Here is a 20,357-nt window from a genome sequence, read left to right on the forward strand (position 1 = left end):
AAAATTCCATGCCTGCTCATAATATTTTTCCACTCCTTCCGTTGGAGTTCAGCGCTCCATGATATGCTATAACAGATCATGTGTACACACAAAATAGAGATGACACATTTTACAAATGATGCAGGCTCAAATTCTTGGCAGATTCATTTGACTTCTCAATATCACAAATTATCCTGAGCCATTTTGGAAGTTCTGCTTTAGACCTACAGTCACCTGATTGACAGCTGACACAAGACATCTGAATTAACAATCTTACATCTAGCTTAAGGACAGCTTGGTGGGATTTTTAGACACTGTAGGTTGGCCTAAAGTTGCATATTGAGAAGAAAAATGCTAACACAGTTGGAATGCTGTACCCCGTTCAAGCCTTATTCAGTTCCTGGATCTGTTATTGTAACAGATCCAGGAATTATGGTAGTTTCTCCTCTTTTCTGTTATTAGGCTGGGTACAATGCATCTACACAATGATGGACATTCCTAAAGCCAGGAGATAAATAGGGACTTTTGTCATTTATAGGGAGGCAAAAACTCTGTTATTGTTATCTGTTCTCCATGGTACAGTGACTGAAGTTATTGTCCCAGAAAGCTCATGTCCCTTTTCCTGGTATGCAAGCCCAATGAACAACACAAGATAGGTGGCAAGGTCTAAGACTTTTATTTACAAATAAAAGGTTGCCCAGAAGCAAGTTCCAGAATGGGCACACCCCTGCTCAGAGTGGGCCCCCTTTTATACAGTTTTGAAAAGCATACATTGCCATGAAACAGTCATGGGAGCATACATCACTACAAACCAATCACTAACAGCAAATTTATGCACAACATTTCAGTAGTCAGAGTAACAAAAAAAACCCTATTGCTATATGCTAAATAATTCATACATATGTTAGAGTATCTTAAAATGGCTGTTCTAACAATGACTAAAACATGGGAGAAAGATTGAAACTGACCTGTGCCATGGAAATTTATTGAGTGACTTAAGATCAGTCCTGCTCTCTCTTCATTGCCTATTATATGGGGATTTTGTTGTGGGGATAAAATGGAGATCTCCACATAAGTTTTGTTCTCCATCTTCAGGAGTGAAGACAAATGCCAGAGTACTTGGCAGATAGTTTGAGGGAGAGTGTTTGGATCTGCACGTGTCTGTGTGCTCTCTGAGGAGCCACAGCTACATCAGGAGCATTGTAGAGTTTGCAAACTTAATGTCCTTTAAAATTCTTCACCATGGTTGCGAGAAAGATGGCTAATCCTGTTGTCTCCTGGTACTCAAACCTGCTGAAAATTGCTGTCCTGAAATCCCCATACGAGAGGCAGACATGTGGGGCACATGTGGGTGATGTCCTATCCTCTCCTTATTCAAAGGACTAGCCATCTTGCTCACAACCATGGTGGAAACTTTTAAAGGATACTAAGTTTGCAAAGCTCACTTTCTAATCAGTTTCAGAAATTACTGATTAACTACTTCTAAGCTATTAGAGATCTTTGCGCTGACACGTAAAAAACACTGGGTGAGTCTGCCTTCAATCCTGCATGAAAGAAAATTTTAATAATAAGCATAAGAATGTTTTTCAGATTTCTGCATCAGTCTCAAAGAGGTGCTAAGCAGAAACGCATTGTCTAAATCAGTAGCCCCCCAGGGACCAGTTTTGTGGAAGACAATTTTTCCATGGACCAGGTTGGTGATGGTTTCAGTTTTGCTCATTCACCCACTATTCACCTCCAGCTGTGCGGCCCAGGTCTTAACAGACCATGGACTGGGATTGGTCGATAGCCCAGGGAGACTCCTGTTCTAAATCATTTTGAAAGCATGTAGAGCCAAACTAGAGAATAACACTTGCTAACAGATACTTCTGAAGAGATCATGACATTCTTACTTTCTTTTCCTCATTAATTACTCCTTCCTTTCTCACTCCTCATCTTGATTTATGAAGCTGACTTATTATCCTATGCCTTGAGAAAATCCAGTGTTCAATAAGAAGTAAAAACAACTCATATTGAAAATATCAAAAATTAATATATTATTTCTATTCATCAAATAGTTATCATGTCAAACTGATGATATTTGTCCCCCAAGCTAGAGGAAATCTGAAGGCGTTCCAGCTCTTCAGGATCAATCTAATAGGCTGAATTGCAACAGCTACTATTAACATCATCTGGATCATATGATAGCTTCTTTTTTATTATTGATCCCAAGTATTTTTTTAAATATGCGTATTATTTGCATGATTTCATTTAGTCTTACGGGGCCTTTTTAAAAAAAAAACACCTGTCTTGCAAAATTCAGTGAGATAGAACATTTTTTAAAAAAATAGCACTTATGTGAAATCATTAGCCATTATGATATTAGGGACCCTTTCAGGGCTATTCATCATTTGTGGATTTTGCATAGCATTTCAGCCTAACTGCAAAAATAACAAAAAAACAAACATTTGAAATCCTACAACAATCTGAGTTGCAAAACCAGTGAATTTTAATTTTTTCAGACCCCAGCAAGACTACCTAAGATATAGAGATGTTTCATCTGCAAAGCAGAAATATTCTCCCCACCCCCCCCCCACCCCCACCCCAAGTTACTCAGTTATTTAAATCTGTGAATCATACTAGATTAATTTTGTATGGGTGCGTTAGGAAAAAATAGTTTGACTTCTGCCTCTTTCCATATTTTTTTTCAGTTTCGGTAACTATGTCTGTTGATAGAGCAGATGTTTGCCAGCAACATTATTATTCATTCAAGATGTTTGAGTATCAAGAAATACTTGTCTCCCACATTAGGAATTATTTTTAAAAAGTGCATTTTGTTCATATATTTTACTCCAAAGAAACTACCAACAGCCCTTATAAACTGGCCATATTAGAGCCTTGTCAGATAGTGCTTAAGCCCACTAAGCGCTGGTGTGTTAGAAACAAATGTTAAAACATCAAAATATTAATATTAAAAGCATTTAAAATAGTAATAAATAGAATTAATCTTGTACATCTGCCCTTGGGAAAAATGCAAGCCATATTTATCTACCGCCCCTCTTAATAAGTGAATATGGCTGTGAATTCTTCCATCCTATCTCTAAATTTAACCAGAGCTTCCGTTGCTTTTTAGATGTCAACCTTGCAATCAAACACCCTCATTCGGAAAGTGAAGCGGACCTTGCCTAGCCCCCCACCAGAAGAAGCTCAGCTTCCTCTGACCAGCCAAGCCCACTCACAGATGTACATGCCCGGCCTCGTGCCGAAGGGTATTGGCGGGCAGCCTGTCCAAGTGACCAAAGACAGCCTCCTTAGAGAGCTTGACCGGGACTTGAAACTGGTCGAGCACGAATCCACTAAATTGAGAAAGAAACAAGCCGAGCTGGATGAAGAAGAGAAAGAGATTGATGCCAAGCTGAAGTACCTGGAATTGGGGATCCATCAGAGAAAGGAATCTTTGCTGAAGGATCGGAATATTCGCGATTATCCATATTTGAGATGCTTGGGAGAGAATCGAGATTATATGTCTGACAGCGAACTAAATAACCTTCGCCTCTCTGGTTATGAGAGTGGAAGTCTCCTGACAAGGCCCAGGACTACCCCTTCTAACCAGTATGCAGAATTTTCCAGTACCCAGTATGCTTCAACAACTTCCTATACCCCATACCAGTACTCCTCAGTTCAGACCGCTGCACCAGGCCCAGCTACATTCCAGCAAACAAGATTTCAACCTCCATACTATCCTCCAGCAAGCAGTGGTCCTACTCAAAATGATTTCCAACCAAGCCAGATGCCTGCTTACCCTTCCCAAACTACATACCAGGCACATAGCTTCACCCCAAGTACTGGGTATCAGTCTGAACTGGGCCTACAGAGCCACCAAGGCTTCTGCCCACCTTACCAAGCTCAGACTGCTTATTCCAATCAGACACCTTTGCAGCCTGCCCAGAGTGCTCTTCTCCAGACTCATGTAGATACCCACACAACCTCCCAGAAGCCAAGACAGACCTCACTGGCTGATTTAGAGCAGAAGATCCTGACCAATTATGAAGTCATTAGCAATCCCACTGTGGTGATCTCTGCTGCAACTCCAGAAGTGATCTACAGCACCGCAGCAGTGACCAGCAGTTATGATCAACACAAAGCCCCAGATGGGAGGCCAGGAGACAGGAGCAGTGCTGCACAAAGTCCCTCTACAAGCTATTCCTCTGACTCTCTATACACCAATCTAGAGCAAAACATTCCTCGGAACTATGTGATGATTGATGATATCAGTGAATTAACCAAAGAGAGCAGCACGGGAGAGGGTCAGAAAGGGGATTTGCCATCACACGGCAGCAATGGACTGCCTAGCAAAGAAAAGAGGGAGGTTGCAGATGTAGACATGTCTAGCAGGCCTTGTTGCTATTCAAAAGGAGAAGAGGAGTCTGAAGAAGATATTTATGATCATTATGGTCCTGACCATCGGGGGAAAAGCTATCCTAAAAGCACAGAGAGCAATGGGAGAGTATCAGGTAGTTCTTATTACTATGGAGACAGTGATTATAGGTCATCCTCTCGTCCAGACAAGCATGGAACAGGTATGGGAGTACAAAAACACTCTTCAAAAAATCTGGCCCCTGCTGTCATCTCTTCCAAGCGCAGCAAGCACAGGAAACAAGGCATGGAGCAGAAGATCTCCAAATTCTCCCCTATAGAAGAAGCCAAAGATGTAGAATCAGATCTGGCCTCCTATACAGCGACTACATCAGTCAGTAGCAGCAGTGTAGCATCCAGAGCAAGGAAAATGCAAGATGATATCACTTATGGTCTAAAGAAAAATGTATATGAACAGCAGAAATACTATAGTGTATCCAGCAGAGATGGGATGGAAGAAGATGATAGAGCATATAGTGGTGGGCGATCAAGATCCTCTGGGTATGTGTCAGAAAAACTGTCAAGTCGTGAAATTAGAAGTAGATCTTATGAAAGAGAGAGCATGGAGAGGCCACAGAAAGGAAGCTCAAAGCCTTCCTCCCTTAGTATGAGTCAGAGTCGTGGGCGACCTCCAATTCGCACACAAACTTCAGAAGAAGAAAGTCCTATCAGTCCATTAGGAAAATCCATGGGTGTATCACGGTCTTCAGGTGGGCCTCTTCCTCAGTCTGCTGGAGACAGTTGCTCCCAATTTTGCTCTAGTCACTCATTGCCTGACGTGCAAGAACATATTAAAGATGTGCCAAGAACCCACTCTTACAAACACGAAGAAGGCTACATCGTGGATGATTCACACTGTGTTGTTTCAGACAGTGAAGGTAATAACTACCTATAGTGACTTATATCCAAGCATGCCCAAGCGGGTCATATTTGCAAAGAAAATGCCACAAATTCCATTTGCTTGCCATGTGCCTTTATCCTGATTTCGTTTTCTGTTTTGGTGGTTTTATGTTAGCATGTTGCACATTGCATGTCCTAATGTTGCTCACTACTTATTCAGTGTGTTTCTGCGCTGAGATTTCTGTTTTTATATTTCCTGAGTGGCTGCTGTGACATATCCTGCATTCCTGTGATTAGCTTCTTCTCTATTTCATTGCATGGCTTCAGTCACAATACATTCCTAGCTTTGGATCAGGAGATTCACTGTGATCTTTTTTGGTTTCTGAAGCCTACCACTTGGGCCAAGAGGAGACAGACTGGTTTGACAAACCAAGAGAACCTCGTTCAGAGAGGATGAGGCATTATGGTGGCCATTCCTCATCCTCTCAGAAGAGAGGTCCAATTAAACACACCTATCATGATTATGATGAGCCCCCAGATGAAGACTTGTGGCATCATGATGACTATTCCCACCCACGTCACTCTTCCTCCAAAGATCATAAGCACCATGGAGATTATGGGCGACATTCATCCTCCTCCCGCCATTCCACTGATGACCTGCCCAAGAGATCATCCAGGCAACACCCAAGAGACCCAGGCCGCCATGAGTCACAGGGACGTGGACATGGACAGCCCACTTCCCAGAAGAAGGTTCAGCAATCAGATACGAGAACCCAGCAAGGTTATCCTCCCAGCTCCTCGGAGTACCCTCAGCAGTCCCGACAGCCATCTGGCTATCATCATACCTCAGAGTCCCAAAAGTCCCAGAGGCCGATGCAACAAGGGCTGCCATCTCAGCAGCCAAAATCTGAGCCTCTGTCTCACCAACAGCAGCAGCAGCAGCAACAGCAGCAACAGCAGCAGCAGCAGCAGCAGCAGCAAAAGCAGCAGCAGCAGCAGCAGCAGCAGCAAAAGCAGCAGCAGCAGCAGCAGCAACCCAGGCCACAGCAAGTTGGGCAACAACAAGCATCATCTAGGCAGCAGCAACCACCAAGCAGACAACCTCAGCAACAGCATCAAGCGGGTCCTTCTCATCAACAGCCACAGCAGGTTCGGATGCAGCAGCAACAACCACAACAACAACAGCAACAGCCACCACTGGGAACCCAGGCCCAACCATCCTTGCGGCCAGCCCAACAACAGCCTGGTCAGCCTCAGCCATCAGGCAAACCACAGCCAACTGCCCAAGCGCAACCTAGCACTCACCCAGCAGGACCAGTGAGTACAACTTCAGTTTTCTTTAGGGAGAGATGGATGTTCATTCCATCATTGCTAATTGCCTGTTGTCTTGCCCTTCATTAATGTGTGAATGATCTGTTTTAGAGTATCAAATGTGTGCATTCATCTCAATATCACACCAAAAAAATCCACGTATTTATGGACCATATGAATCATTCTACAGTCTAAATGAATATATTATATGCAAGTAAGTCATCTTGGTGGATGGATTGTAAGAGTTAATCATAATCTCAGAGTTTAAGAGGAAACATTTTGTTCAACAGAATGTTGGAGAGAAGTAAAAAATGATTAAATGGGGGGGGGGAATAGAACAATTATGGGGGTAGGCCAACTCCCTAGATTTTTGAAGGAGGCTTCATCAGTCAAAGGCCAGGAGAGATAAGGGACTGTGAGAATAAACTTGGGAGATAGGAAGAAGAGTTGCAGCCAGGGCAATAGTCAGACAAGAGGTATCTCCATCCACAGAAGGAATGGGGATGGAGAAAGCATGTCAGAAGGGGCCCTCCTTTATTCTCTGGAAAGTAGCAACAAGGGAGGGGAGAAATGCTTACAATAAAGGTATTATTAGTACTAATAGTTTTGGTTTCCTGTCTGGATTACCTCAGAGGGCTAACAGGAGAGTAGAGCCCACAGACACATGACTGTTTTCAGCAGTTCCAAGTTTGGGGTTTGATTCCACAAAGGAACCCAAAGATTTCATTTTTAATTTCACAAGTTAGAATATATAAATACACAGAGGATGCTCGTATTTAATTGTATTCAGCTAAGTAACTGTAATATTTAAATCTTATTTATTTCTTGACCCAGCCTTGCTTGATCCAGCTCTCCACTATTTTGAAATGTGATTGCCTAGTTTGCTAGTCTAAAGTGAGCCCTATCTGAAAAAAGTTATCCTTCTCTGTCATTGAACTTAGAGTTACAGAAACTTAGAAACATTGGAGAGAAGAGGATCTATGGAGAACTAGAATGAGTATAGGGCCAATTAAAAATAACTAAGATGAGTCAGCTTTTTAAAATTGTGGCAACAAAGCTGCTAGGTGTGTTTTCAACAGATGGTTTTATGGTAGGATAATTTTTCTCTAACATGCATTGCTATCCCCCAAATCAGAGACTGGAAAAAAGAGGCTTTCTTAAACCAACAAATGAAACTCCTGTTTCCCATTATAGGCTAAAGCAGAACAGCCGGATGTATCCAAGCCTACCACAAAAGTGCCACAGGTGGGGAAAGCACCCCAGACACAACCACAGGGGACAGCTGGAGGTCAGTAAGCAGTTTCTCAACTAGGCAGGTGGTTTTTTTTAGCACCTGCTATTGTGTGTGCATTTCACTAGGGAACGCTAGGGGAGTTAGTTTTCGGAGGGAAGATTCCACTTGCTATTTTCAAAATGAATTCCAAAATGATAACATGACACCCTAGGCAAGATCTGGTTGAGGAGGAGCATGCCGATCTGGCTTGCATTACTGAGACCTGGTTGGGCCCAGAGGGACGTGTCCCTCTGACTGAACTTTGCCCACCAGGTTTCCGTGTGCTTCACCAGCCTCGGGCTCAGGGAAGGGATGGGGTGTTGTGGTGGTTGTAAGGGAGACCTTGTGTCCGTGGGAGGCTACCGTTATTCAGATAGTCGGGTGTGAGTCGCTCCTCCTGAGACTTGGCCCTGGGGTTCAGTTGGGCTTGTTGCTGGCGTATCTTTCGCCTACCTGTGTAGCAGCAGCCCTGCCCAAGCTCCTCGACATCCTCTCTGGGTTGGCGGTTGAGTTCCCCAGACTTATGGTTTTGAGGGACTTTAACCTGCCATCCCTGGGAGGTTCATCGGGGTTGGCTCGGGAGTTCATGACCTCCATGACGGCCATGGACCTGACCCAGGTAATTCAGGGCCTGACTCATGGGGGGGGTCACACACTTGATCTTATTTTTCTATCTGGACGGTGGCTTGATGATCTGGGAGGGGATCTCCATTACTCCCCTGTCATGGACCGATCATCACCTCCTGTGGCTGGCCTTCCGCTTCGCCCGCCCCCCGTCGTGGGGTTATGGAACCGACCAGGTGGTTCCATCCCAGGCGCCTAATGGACCCTGAACGGTTCCAGGAGGCGCTTGGATCTGTGCCTGTCATCTTCGCTCACAGCCCGGTCGATGCCTTAGTGGAAGCCTGGGAAAGGGCGGCCATGGAGGCACTCTACCGTGTTGTTCCCATGCGGCCCCTGACCTGGCGCAGATCCCGGTGGGTACCATGGTTCTCCATGGAGCTTCGGGAGATAAAGCGTCGGAGACGGTCCAGCCGGTCTGAGTCTGATCGATTGCGACTAAGAACCTTCACGAGGTCTTATCTCGCAGCGATGGAGGCAGCGAAGTCCAATTACTTCGCTGCCCTCATCGCGTCTACAGATAATTGCCCGGCCGCCCTGTTTGGGGTGACTCGCTCCCTCCTGAACCAGGAGGTGAGGGAGGAGCCCCTGCAGGGTCGTGCCGAGGAATTTAGTCAATATCTGGTGGATAAAATCGCTCAGATTCAGGCCGGATTGGACTCCGACTGGGCAGAGTCTGATGATGGGGAATCGAGCGGTCTTGGGAATATTATTTGGGAAGAATTCGATCCTGTGACTCCAGAAGAAGTGGACAGGATCATGGGGAGGCTGATTTCCACCACTTGTTTACTGGACCCGTGCCCCTCCTGGCTGGTTTATGCAGCGCGGGAGGGGACACGAGGCTGGCTCCAGGCAGTAATAACTGCTTCTTTGAGAGAGGGTAGCTTCCCCACCGCCTTGAAGGAGGCGGTGGTGAGGCCCCTCCTCAAGAAGCCTGCCCTGGACCCGGCTATTTTGAATAACTATCATCCGGTCTCCAACCTTCGCTTTTTAGCGAAGGTTGTTGAGAGTGTGGTGGCTCATTAGCTTCCTCTGTTCCTGGAGGAAGCGGATTATCTGGACCCCTACCAATCGGGCTTTAGGCCCGGGTACAGCAAGGAGATGGCATTGGTCGCACTGGTGAACGATCTCTGGCGGGCTCGGGACAGGGGTTGCTCCTCTGTCCTAGTTCTATTAGACCTCTCAGCGGCTTTTGATACCATCGACCATGGTATCTTACTGCAGCGCCTCAGGGGGTTGGGAGTGGGTGGGACTGTCTTACAGTGGTTCTCCTCCTACCTTCTGGGTCGTTCGCAGTCAGTGTTGACGGGGACAGAGGTCGGCCTCAAGGCCTCTCGTTTGTGGAGTCCCTCAGGGGTCGGTCCTCTTGCCTCTCCTATTCAACATCTATATGAAGCCGCTGGGCGAGATAATTCGTGGTTTTGGGGTGGGGTATCATCAGTACGCTGATGATACCCAGCTTTTTATTTCCACCCCAGATCAACTCAGTGATGCCCTCTCCGTGATGTCCCGTTGCCTGGAGGCGGTAAGGGTCTGGATGGGGAGGAACAGGCTTCATCTAAATCCCGACAAGACCGAGTGGCTGTGCGTATCGGCATCTCGGGTTGTCCATTCTATTCCATCTTTATCTATAGGGGGTGAGGTGTTACCCCCCGTAGATAGGGCTCACAACTTGGGTGTCCTCCTTGATTCACAGCTCAATTTTGAAGATCATATAGGAGCTGTGACTAGGGGGGCTTTTGCCCAGGTTCGCCTGGTGCGCCAGTTGCGGCCCTATTTGGACCAGGACGCCCTACGCACAGTCACTCATGCGCTCGTGACCTCTCGGATAGACTACTGCAACGCTCTCTACATGGGGCTGCCCTTGAATACCACTCGGAGGCTCCAGCTGGTGCAGAATGCAGCCGCGCGAGTTGTGATGGGGGTCTCCCGATACTCCCATGTAACACCTCTGCTCTGCGAGCTGCATTGGCTTCCAGTTGTCTTCCGAGTGAGATTCAAGGTGCTGGTGATGACCTGTTGTTAGTTGCGAAGTCGTGTCCGACCCATCGCGACCCTATGGACAATGTTCCTCCAGGCCTTCCTGTCCTCTACCATCTTCTGGAGTCCATTTAAGCTCACGCCTACTGCTTCAGTGACTCCATCCAGCCACCTCATTCTCTGTCGTCCCCTTCTTCTATTGCCTTTATAGGTGATGACCTATAAAGCCCTAAATGGCATGGGTCCGGGTTATTTACGGGAGCACCTCTTGCCGGTGTTAACTTCCCATCGCCCTGTGCGCTCCCACAGAGAGGGCTTCCTCAGGGTGCCGTCAGTCAGGGAATGTCGACTGGCGGCTCCCAGGGGGAGAGCATTCTCTGTGGGCGCGCCTGCCCTCTGGAATCAGCTTCCAGTTGAGCTCTGGATGGCTCCCGACCTTCGCTCGTTTCGCCGCGACCTGAAGACTTGGTTGTTTGAACAGGCCGGCCTGGACTGAGGGATTGGATTTTAGAGTTTAAATTTTAAAAATTTTAAATTTTAGAATGTATTTATTACTTAGGGCTATTGATTTAATCTTATTTTAATTTTTATACCTTGTGTGTTGTTAGCGTTTTAATTGCCCTGTACACTGCCCCGAGTCCTTGGAGAGGGGCGGTATATAAATCTAATAAAATAAAATAAATAAGAAAAAAGGGAACATTTGGCTACCGTTGGCCTCAAAATGTGTGCCAATTAGTATAGAATTAATTCACAGGAGGCTAGAATTGTATAAGTGATGGTAAAGGCGTCACAAGGAAAATGCCTAAAAAAAGTCTTCTAAGTGTCTTCTTCCTGTGAACAGAAAGGATAGAATGCCTCACCCTGATTAAAATCTGATAATAAATTGCTTGCTCTTTGCTTAGCTCAGCTTAAAATACTACTTTCATTGAGAAATGGATATCGATAATTTCCTGTTACTTTACGTGCCTGCAAGAAATGGCCCTTCCAACAGAGGGTCAGTGATTGGGCAGATAAGACATGAACTTATTTTGACTTGCTCTCACACTTTGCAACCCATTTCATTGGGAGTTCAAATTGGAACTCATTTTTTTATCTTCAGAAAGGCTATCAAGGTGCATATATTCATGTTAGCCCTTTTTTATTTTATTTATCAAATTTATTGGCCACTCATCTTACCACAGGATAACGCTGTGGGGCTTTTGAACTGCTTAAATAAGGAGTGTCCAATTTTGGCAACTCTAAGAAATGTCTGGCTGGGGAATTCTGGAAGTTGAAATCCACAGCCATTTCATTATTTAGTATTTCATTATTTTAGTATTTTCCCCTTTTTTTGGTCACTGAGAGTACCATTTGCTGTATGGAAAGATTGGTTATATATATTATGAACAAATCAATGCTTGCCATTACATCTTTTTTCTTACAAATCTGGTTATATTTCTATAATGAGTAAAGATAATTACATTTCACTGAATTCAGACAGATTCATTTATTTCATCACTTTCTCTCACAGGCATTAAATTGGGTCCCAAACCAACAGGAGCATCCATATCTGCAGGAGCAGCAGCTGGACAGCCAGGAACAGAGGGTGAAAGTGTCTTATCCAAAATCCTGCCAGGAGGAGCAGCAGAACAAGCAGGCAAATTGTCAGAAGGTGGGAATTCTGAGTCCTAATATTTTCAAGAGTTCACTTTTGGGATGATTGTCAGACGATTGTGATTCAGATGATCTGTCCTGCTGCTCTGTCTGTTAGCAGGCAAGATTCTTGTTATAACCTCTGAACCATACACTGGGAACAGGATTTCTGAAGGACCATCAATGGCTTTTTTTTTTAAGTCCTACTCGGTGGTCAACCACCAAGAGTAGCTTATTACTCTCTGGTACAAATGCTAGTGATTTTTTTGGGTAGCAACACCTTGTTTAATTCTCTCCCAAAAGAGTATCATTTCTGTCATTTATTTAGTTATATGTTTTGTTTGGACAACCTTTTATGTCCTTCCCATTTTCTTAGTCTCATGGGGGACACAATCAAACAAAGGTAAGTAGGATTCAAAGAAAGCACCTTAAAGATATGAAAAAAAACACTCCAGCCCAACACTCCTGATTAACTAAAGAAAGCTCTTTCCAGCAAAATAACTACGCCTTCAGAGCTTTCTTGGAGCCCAGAGGAAGCAAGGCACGTCAGAGCATGGGGATTGCTACTGAGAAGGAGCATCACAGGAGCTTGCAAAGCTCTATTTCCATTCAACAGGCTAATTCCACCAGAATTTTTGTTTTATTAATTGTTTTTACTGAGTGTTGTATCTGTTATATCTTTATTGCACTGATATTACTATAAAATGCCCTTGAGGTGATTTATGGATGCCAACAGGTCATGCATAAATATTTTAGGAAAAATAGCTGAAGATCTGGTTAAAAAAATATAGAGCTTCAGACCCAACCTTATACTGTATCAGATGGTTTTCGGCACTGATTTCTTCCTTTACTCCAACAGCCGTATCAGCTTTTGGCAAGAAATTCACATCGTTTTGGTGAGAGTACAATATTCGGTGAGTCACACTGGGTCCTCCATGCATCAATCCACAATGTCCTTATCCGTAACTACTGGGGCCATGTCAACACACTGAAATGCCAGAGCCCATAAATTTCTTATTTATTATTTGATAGAATTCTGTTCCCATCAGTTTCCTTAAATTGACCATGTACCCTGAAGCAGGTCATCCTATTGCTGCTTAATCTGAGTATCTTTTTATTTTATTTTATTTTATTTTATTTTATTTTATTTTATTTTATTATTTTATTTTATTTTATTATTTTATTTTATTTTATTTTATTTTATTTTATTATTTTATTTTATTATTTTATTATTATTTTATTTTATTTTATTTTATTTTATTTTATTTTATTTTATTTTATTTTATTAGAATTTTCTTTCTTTTTACTAACAGCTATTTCCTTTTCTTGTTTCTCTCATCACTGATTCAGCAGGCATTTGGGGAAATAAATAAAATCTCATCCTTGCACTGGAAAAACCTATGAAGAATCCATTGGATTCACTTGCCGCTCTGGACTCTGGGTATAATAGTGAGTATCATCTATTTGCCTCCATTTCCACATCTACCACAATATGTCAGGAGTAGAAATGTGATCAATAGTTGATTTTCATCAAAAGTGACTAGGAGATAAAAATTCCTAGGAGATAAAATCCTGAAGATTGGTGGAGGCAGTTTTTAACCCAGTGATATGATTCGCTGCTTACCTGAAGGTAATTTGCCTGTGTTAAGTATGTTATGCTATTTTGAATTAAGAGAATCTCTTAGTGCTCTCATTTAAATATTGAGCTGCACAACATTACAGAAATTACTACTCAGAGTTCTAATAGTCCATATCAGGGCTGTGCAGATTTTATTGTGTATATTGAGCCCTAGAATCAGATTGTATGAAATGGAAGGAGCCTTATCTCCAACACAGCACCTTCCCTCTGGGACAACATCCAAAGTTCAAATTGCCCTGTCCTGCCTGACTTTAAATGAGCCTTGAATACTTGGCTTTCCCCCCAGGCTTTGGCTTGGGTGATTGTTGGGCTTCTTTAGGCTGGAAGACAGTTTTTATTGTTCCGTCTGAAAGAGCATTACTCTTGCCTGATTCTGTAATATTTCTTGCCTTTTTTAATTTGTGAGATACCCAGCGTCATTCTGGAGTCAGGCATCTCTAGAAATGTGTTTTACAAATATATAAAATAAATAAATCTAGGGTTTTTCTACATTGCAGCTTTAAGGTGTTGACAAACTGGAAAGGAGGCCACCAATTGGAACCAGCAACTCCATTGCTAAGTCATTAAGTATGATATCACTTAACCATACCAAATTATTGACATCAGTTCTGGCTGTGGTCATTAATTGAATCACTGCTGGTTGTTAAGCACAATATCCCATGACTGCAACTTGCAACTTTTCGCTAGCTTCCCGTTGATTTGCTTATCAGAAGCTCTCTGTAAAGGTTGCAAATGACTATTGTGTGACTGGGATGTTGTGACTATTGTAAGTGCACGCTGATTGCCAAGCATCAAAATTGCAATCACGTGACTAACCCTAACCCTAACACTGACCCTAAAATTTTGAGGACTAGTCATAAGTCTCATTTTTCAGTGCCATTTGATCAGTCGCTGCACAAATGGTCAGTAACTGAGGACTACCTGTATTAGCTCTGGATTCCCACACCAGAATGTTGTAATTCAGGATTACAGGAGTTCAAAGAAATGAAAATGACATTTTTGTTCTGCTGAGCTGATTCTAGCCTCCGGGTTCCGTCAGAATTTTGCATTTATAGAACAATCACATTGCAGGATTCTGTTTTTTGTCTACTTTAAATAGCTCACTAAAAAACCTACACATTTTTAATTGGGGAGGGAAAAATGAATTTATCCCTGCTGATGTAGCTTTTTTACGTTCCCTGCTTCAGTATACGGAATGAAATATGAACTGGGTACACATCCAGGTTGGAGCAAAGAGGTGAGATAGAAAAGGGGGTCTCTTTAGGAAAATATGCTTTCATGTATATTGTCATGAGTGCTCCAGTATTTGAAAGTGTTGCATCTCAAACAGAAGCAACTAAGTTCATTACTACTCAATTGTTCAATTTTGACTGATTACCTTTTCTAGCTGTTTCAACATTTACCTTGTATAGTGAAGTACAACCACATCATTCCCAGATAGTATGATACAATTTACTGGTACTTCTGCAATTAATGTCCATGATATTGTCCAATACCTCTGGAGGGTATTAGGATGTGGAAGATTGGATGAATTCCTACACTGGTTATTATTCACTTATCATTGCATATAAAAGATGCATCCTCTAGCTTTTTCAGTATATTTTTGGGGACTCTGTTACCCCAATTCTTGAAATATTATAAATATATTTCTGTGATTTTTTTTTGTCTTATCAAGCTTTTGAAACCATGGAAAACCACTAGGCTCAGAGAATGAAACAAAAGAGCTGTTTATACCGATTTATGCCTGTGGATCCCATAAGATGCTGTTTGAGGACGTCTGAGCCAATGGTCACAGAAGACTTTCAAAGCCACTGTTGTCAATCCGTGTTGTGGAGGCCTCAAGGATTAAAGGCAGATTCCTAGACTGAGAGGATGTACATAAGAAGGTGCAATTAGAGAAGAGGGGCTTGTCACACAGACATGCAACTTTTCTGTCACTTGAGATGTTTGGGAGTCAGAAACTACCTATGACTGTAGTTCCATTTGTGCCTAGCATCTGATTTTGGGAACCATGGCCTTCTCTTAGGATTATACACAAAGTTACTGAATTTTAACTCTAGTTCTTCATAGGTTTTTCCCATTCTTCAAAATGTGCTTGAACTGAGGGCTGGGAGCTGGATGCTCCATTCTCCTTCACATTCCAGTTTGCTCCATCAACCCCCATTCCCTCCAGTGTTTGTTCCCTCTCATCATCCCTGCAATGGAAAGTCTGGGACGAAGGGAACTCTGACTAGGACCTAACACTGTTTCACTATTGAGTTAAGAGGCCATAGGACTGAAAGGCAGTGCAAACTGGCTAACTATTGACTGACACCAATGCTGGCCAGGCACGTCTTATCAGCCACCCAAAGCCATCCTGAAGCCATTCTAAAGCATTCAAATGGCAGTGCTTTTCATTGTTAATGTTGTGCATTGTTTTATGTATGCCTGGGATTTATTTATTTTTTAAAAAAACAGCCTTAATCATTCCACTTTTATTTACATGTATACCTCATTGGTGCCCAGAAACTGGGGGCTTGGTTTATTATTTTTTCTGACGTTCCTTTTATGTTTTCTTTTCTTTTTTTTCTTTTGCCTAGTATCATATGTCATTAATCTCTTAACTTTGTACTGAGTTAGCATCTGGGCTGTTGTCGGCAGAAGCAATAGAGTGCAGAAGGCTATCAAGAGCACAACCCAGTGTGATGAGAAAAGTTTGACTCTGCCATCCTCCTTTGTCCTACTGTGCAATTCAAGTCCTTCTTAAGCCATTGTCGGTGGGCATGCTCAGAAAGATGGAGGAGCTACTTGGAACAGCGGGTTGGTAAACCTGCCTGCATGGAGCTCATTACACTGTATAGATAGCAAGAGCTGAAAGAACACCCTGTGAAACAGCTCCCTTTTTTTCTTACTTTTTTTGTTGTTGTAAAAAATCCAGTAAGTGTGCAGATGCTCCAGTTCCCATTTGTTTGCGCTGTTTCCTGCCCGTCTTTCATCCACGCTGAGCATGTTCAAGAACAACAATTCATTGGTGTGACCCATAGGAGCTTCCATTCACCATGGGTAACAGCAAAACAATTCTCATGTCTAATGTTCTATGCAATGAAATTACAAAATTTTAAAGACAACTGTTAATATTTAATAAGTTCAATGTTATGTATAAGGATTTAATTGCAAACGTGCTATCAAGAACCTGGATAGATATCTTTATATCAAACACCTGTGCGTATGAAGTTTCCGATTAGTGGCATGCTTGACCCGTTCAAGGGACACTTTTGCCAAAGGGTAGCCATAGAGCCAGTGACTGTCTCTGTCTGTAGTAGAGCATGGCTTGCTACTTCTCTGCACGGTTTCATCTACTTAGAATGCTTGCCGTTTGTTCTTTGCTTGAAAATCTTTTTTTCCTCCTCCAGTTGGTTCCTCTTCTTTACTGAATGCCATTACAGATTTATGCACTTGTTATTGAAGCCCCATCGATGACACCATGAAGAGTAATTATTCCACAAAACATTACCCTAGATTTTCTATATTCAATTACACTCACTCTAGATCAGGGGTCAGCAAACTGAAACAGTGAAAGAGCCACTCAGAACCAGTTCCCTCACAAAAGGAGAAACTGGGAGCCGCAAAAAATATGTGTGCATGCACGTACATGCGCACATGCGCAGAACAGGGTTTGACTGAAGAGTGGAGCCAAGGCGAGATATGCACCTACCCTGCATATTTGAATTGATTGGTTGAACTTTTTTAGTCCCACTTTTTTTTTTGGACTGCACATGGCAGAGGACCGGGAGCCGCAGGAGATGGCTGAAAGAGCTGCATGTGGCTCCGGAGCCGCGGGTTGCAGACCTGTGCTCTAGATCCTTGGATACATCCCCTCCTGCAACTTCCTAGAGTCTACTGAAAGGGGCTTCTTGGCGTTGACCAAACCTAATGCACATTCCTCCTATCCAAAATTAAAATTAAAATTCTATCTAAGTATGCAAGAATTGCAACCTGGAAAAGTATCCCAAGAATGAAATGTATTTACAAACATAGCAAGGGAGACTGAACAGGTCTGTCATTAATTAATACATCAGTTCTACTTAATTCCTCTTTTCTGCATTCTGAGCTTAGAGAGCAATCATGATAACTGCTAGTGCAACTAATGACTGTTAATACATATAGAATTACTCAACCTACGTTTCTGAAATTCTGAAAATGTGGCAGCAGAGAGCCACTAGGTGGTCAGTTCAAGACTGGAGTAAATGCATTGTAAAACCTGAAGTAATCCCACAGGTTTCCATCAGGCCCTTAATGCAGTGATGGCAAAGCTATTTTCTCCCTATACGACTTGATTGAAAGCCAGAATACCATATGCAAAAACTGGAACAAAAATGTATACCTTTTTATACTGAAAAATGGAGTGGGGCAAGAGGAAGCTAGTATATATTTTATATGTTAAGAGTCTTCAAAATGTAACAAGTTTATAATCTTTTGATACAGAAAATATAGAATGTGTTCCTGTTTGGCGAGGCACTTGACAAGGATGCTACAGGTCCTGAATGTCACCTCTGTGTAATGCTACAAATACATGAATAAGCTCTGAATCATACTGTGCAAGAAGGCAATTTTTTCAGGACCATTGCTGGAATGTATACTTTAGAAATATTTTTTCCCACAGAGATTGAAATAAGATTTAGTAATGGGAGCTGTTAGGCCAGTGAGTATAAAAGTAATTTCATGTCACCCATAGTGATACCATCCAGGTATAAGGCTTGCACAATCAATAATTGTCTGCACAATCAAGAGTTGATCCCAGCTGCTTAACTAAAATTCCTATCTAATACAAACATGTGAGAATATGTTTCATATACTCATGCTTTGCCTTTGCTTGCACTTACAACAGTTGTACACTTAAAAAAAGTGTGTGACATGGTTCTTAGTTAAGTGTGTGTTATTTTAATAAGCCTTATTATTCTTAAGACTGTTTTGGACAACTGGCATATAAAGTGATATATCTCATCATGTAAAAGTACTAATTTGATATTTTGTAAGCAGCACTCTAACGAAAGTCTTCCATGGTTACAAGCTCAAAGCATAGTCTCTTTATCCTGACTCCATATCTTAAAATATATGTTCATTTGGCCATGCTTGTGGTTTCTTAGGTTCATGAAGAAGGCTTACAAATGCCCACTGGCTTTGTTGACTGAGGAGAAACAAGGCAGATTGGACATGTATCTGCTGCATGGACTAAGAAAACACTACAGTTGTATCAGATCCCTGTTAGGAAAAGGATTCTGCCTTTAGTAGCCCTTTCTAAGGGAAAGTAGGAAGTTATATCCGTGGTTATTCAGCAGATACTGACCACAGAATTCAGCTTCTAAGTCAGGCTGCATACATATTGGCTGTATGATCCTTGGCAGTATCTCCTTTTCCTGCTCTGTCTGTTGTCTGAATGAGTGTGAAACCTCTAAAGTTAAGCTAGTCACTTCTTAAGAGGCAGGACTTGGTGGAAAAACTTCTTGGCTGTGTATTGCTCCACAATTTTACTTATAATCAACCAATCAATTGTTTGTGTTTGCATAATACAATGTGCAATAACATAACCGTATGCCTTTCATAATGCAGTAAGTTAAAAGGTAGTTGACTAGTTTGTTTAGTGTCACATGCAGCATTTAAAACTATGGGGTCCTCGGTACTTTCTGAGTTTGGTGCACCAATGAGGTTACCTAGTTTGGTAATGAAATGTTTGCAAGGAAATAACCAAACTTGGAGAACACCAAGGAACCCACAGTCCAACCTGTGCTACCTTTTTTTTCCTTTCACTAGCTTTTAAAACTCTCCATCTGCAGAAGTCCTTTTTCCGGAGGAATTAACCCATTGTATTTAATGTGAATTCCTGCATAAAAATCAGTCATTTGATTCAGCAGTTGGTTTATACCTGGGAAGACAGACTAAAGTTTTACATTTAATTGTGTTTCAGTAAGTTTCCAAATTGCTGAATTGATTATTTTTCTAGCAAAAAATACAAGATTTAGTAGAAGAAGCTTATCTTTTGTTCTACTGCAATAAAAAGTTTCGCTCAAGAGCATTAAGTGAACTTCATGGAATTGCAGAGAGTTCACCTCGGACATCTAGTTTATTACCAGTGCTTCATTTTAGGCTTGCAGTAAGTGCAAAATTACCAGAATATTTGAATTATTGTAATAATGGGCAGGCTGGGAATCATTTCTAACAGAACAGGAGGAATAAAACTAATACTCTGAGTAGAACTTCCTCATGTGTGATTTACATATTTAATTTATTTAACATATGGGTGCATCATCTCTCTGGGGGAAATGTAATACATTTTGGGAAGTTATTTCAACTAGAATGGCAAACTGAAGCAGTGAGACTGCCATCATTCATTCTCTCATTTACACACTGAATTCTGAGAAGAGGGATTTGGTTCCAAACGTACAGACCAAGCTGCCTGACAAGGACAAGCATGTTTTTTCATTCAGTTTCTTTCCAGCCACCCAGGCCTCTTTTTCTTAGACTCCCTGCAATGACAAGTGCATAATCTGAGGATGCTTCTTCAGAACTCTAGACTGGATTTGTGTTTCCTACTGGTTTTCTCAACAGTGGCTGCTACAATCTCCCTTGACCCCTTCCATTGTAAATACCTGTACAGTGTGTAAAATAAAAGTCTCACATCGTATGAAGAAAAAAAAACTCCCCAAGAAA

The 20,357-nt window shown here is 42.3% G+C and overlaps 1 protein-coding gene across 1 annotated transcript in view; it reads left to right on the top strand.

Annotated features, from left to right (window-relative positions):
• Positions 1–13,517, top strand: part of BSN (bassoon presynaptic cytomatrix protein) — a gene marked incomplete at its 5' end in the record, with an annotated part of 233,733 nt that extends 220,216 nt beyond the window's left edge. The window contains 5 exons of the mRNA XM_081319547.1: positions 3,092–5,252; positions 5,603–6,531; positions 7,720–7,813; positions 11,910–12,050; positions 12,891–13,517. Coding sequence (XP_081175673.1) covers positions 3,092–5,252; positions 5,603–6,531; positions 7,720–7,813; positions 11,910–12,050; positions 12,891–12,931 — 3,366 coding nt within the window. The 3' untranslated portion in view covers positions 12,932–13,517. The remainder of the gene's footprint in view (positions 1–3,091; positions 5,253–5,602; positions 6,532–7,719; positions 7,814–11,909; positions 12,051–12,890) is intronic.
• Positions 13,518–20,357: the final 6,840 nt, after the last annotated feature.

Source organism: Vipera berus (assembly GCF_964194415.1).
Source record: "Vipera berus genome assembly, chromosome: 2".
Lineage (NCBI taxonomy): Eukaryota > Metazoa > Chordata > Lepidosauria > Squamata > Viperidae > Vipera > Vipera berus.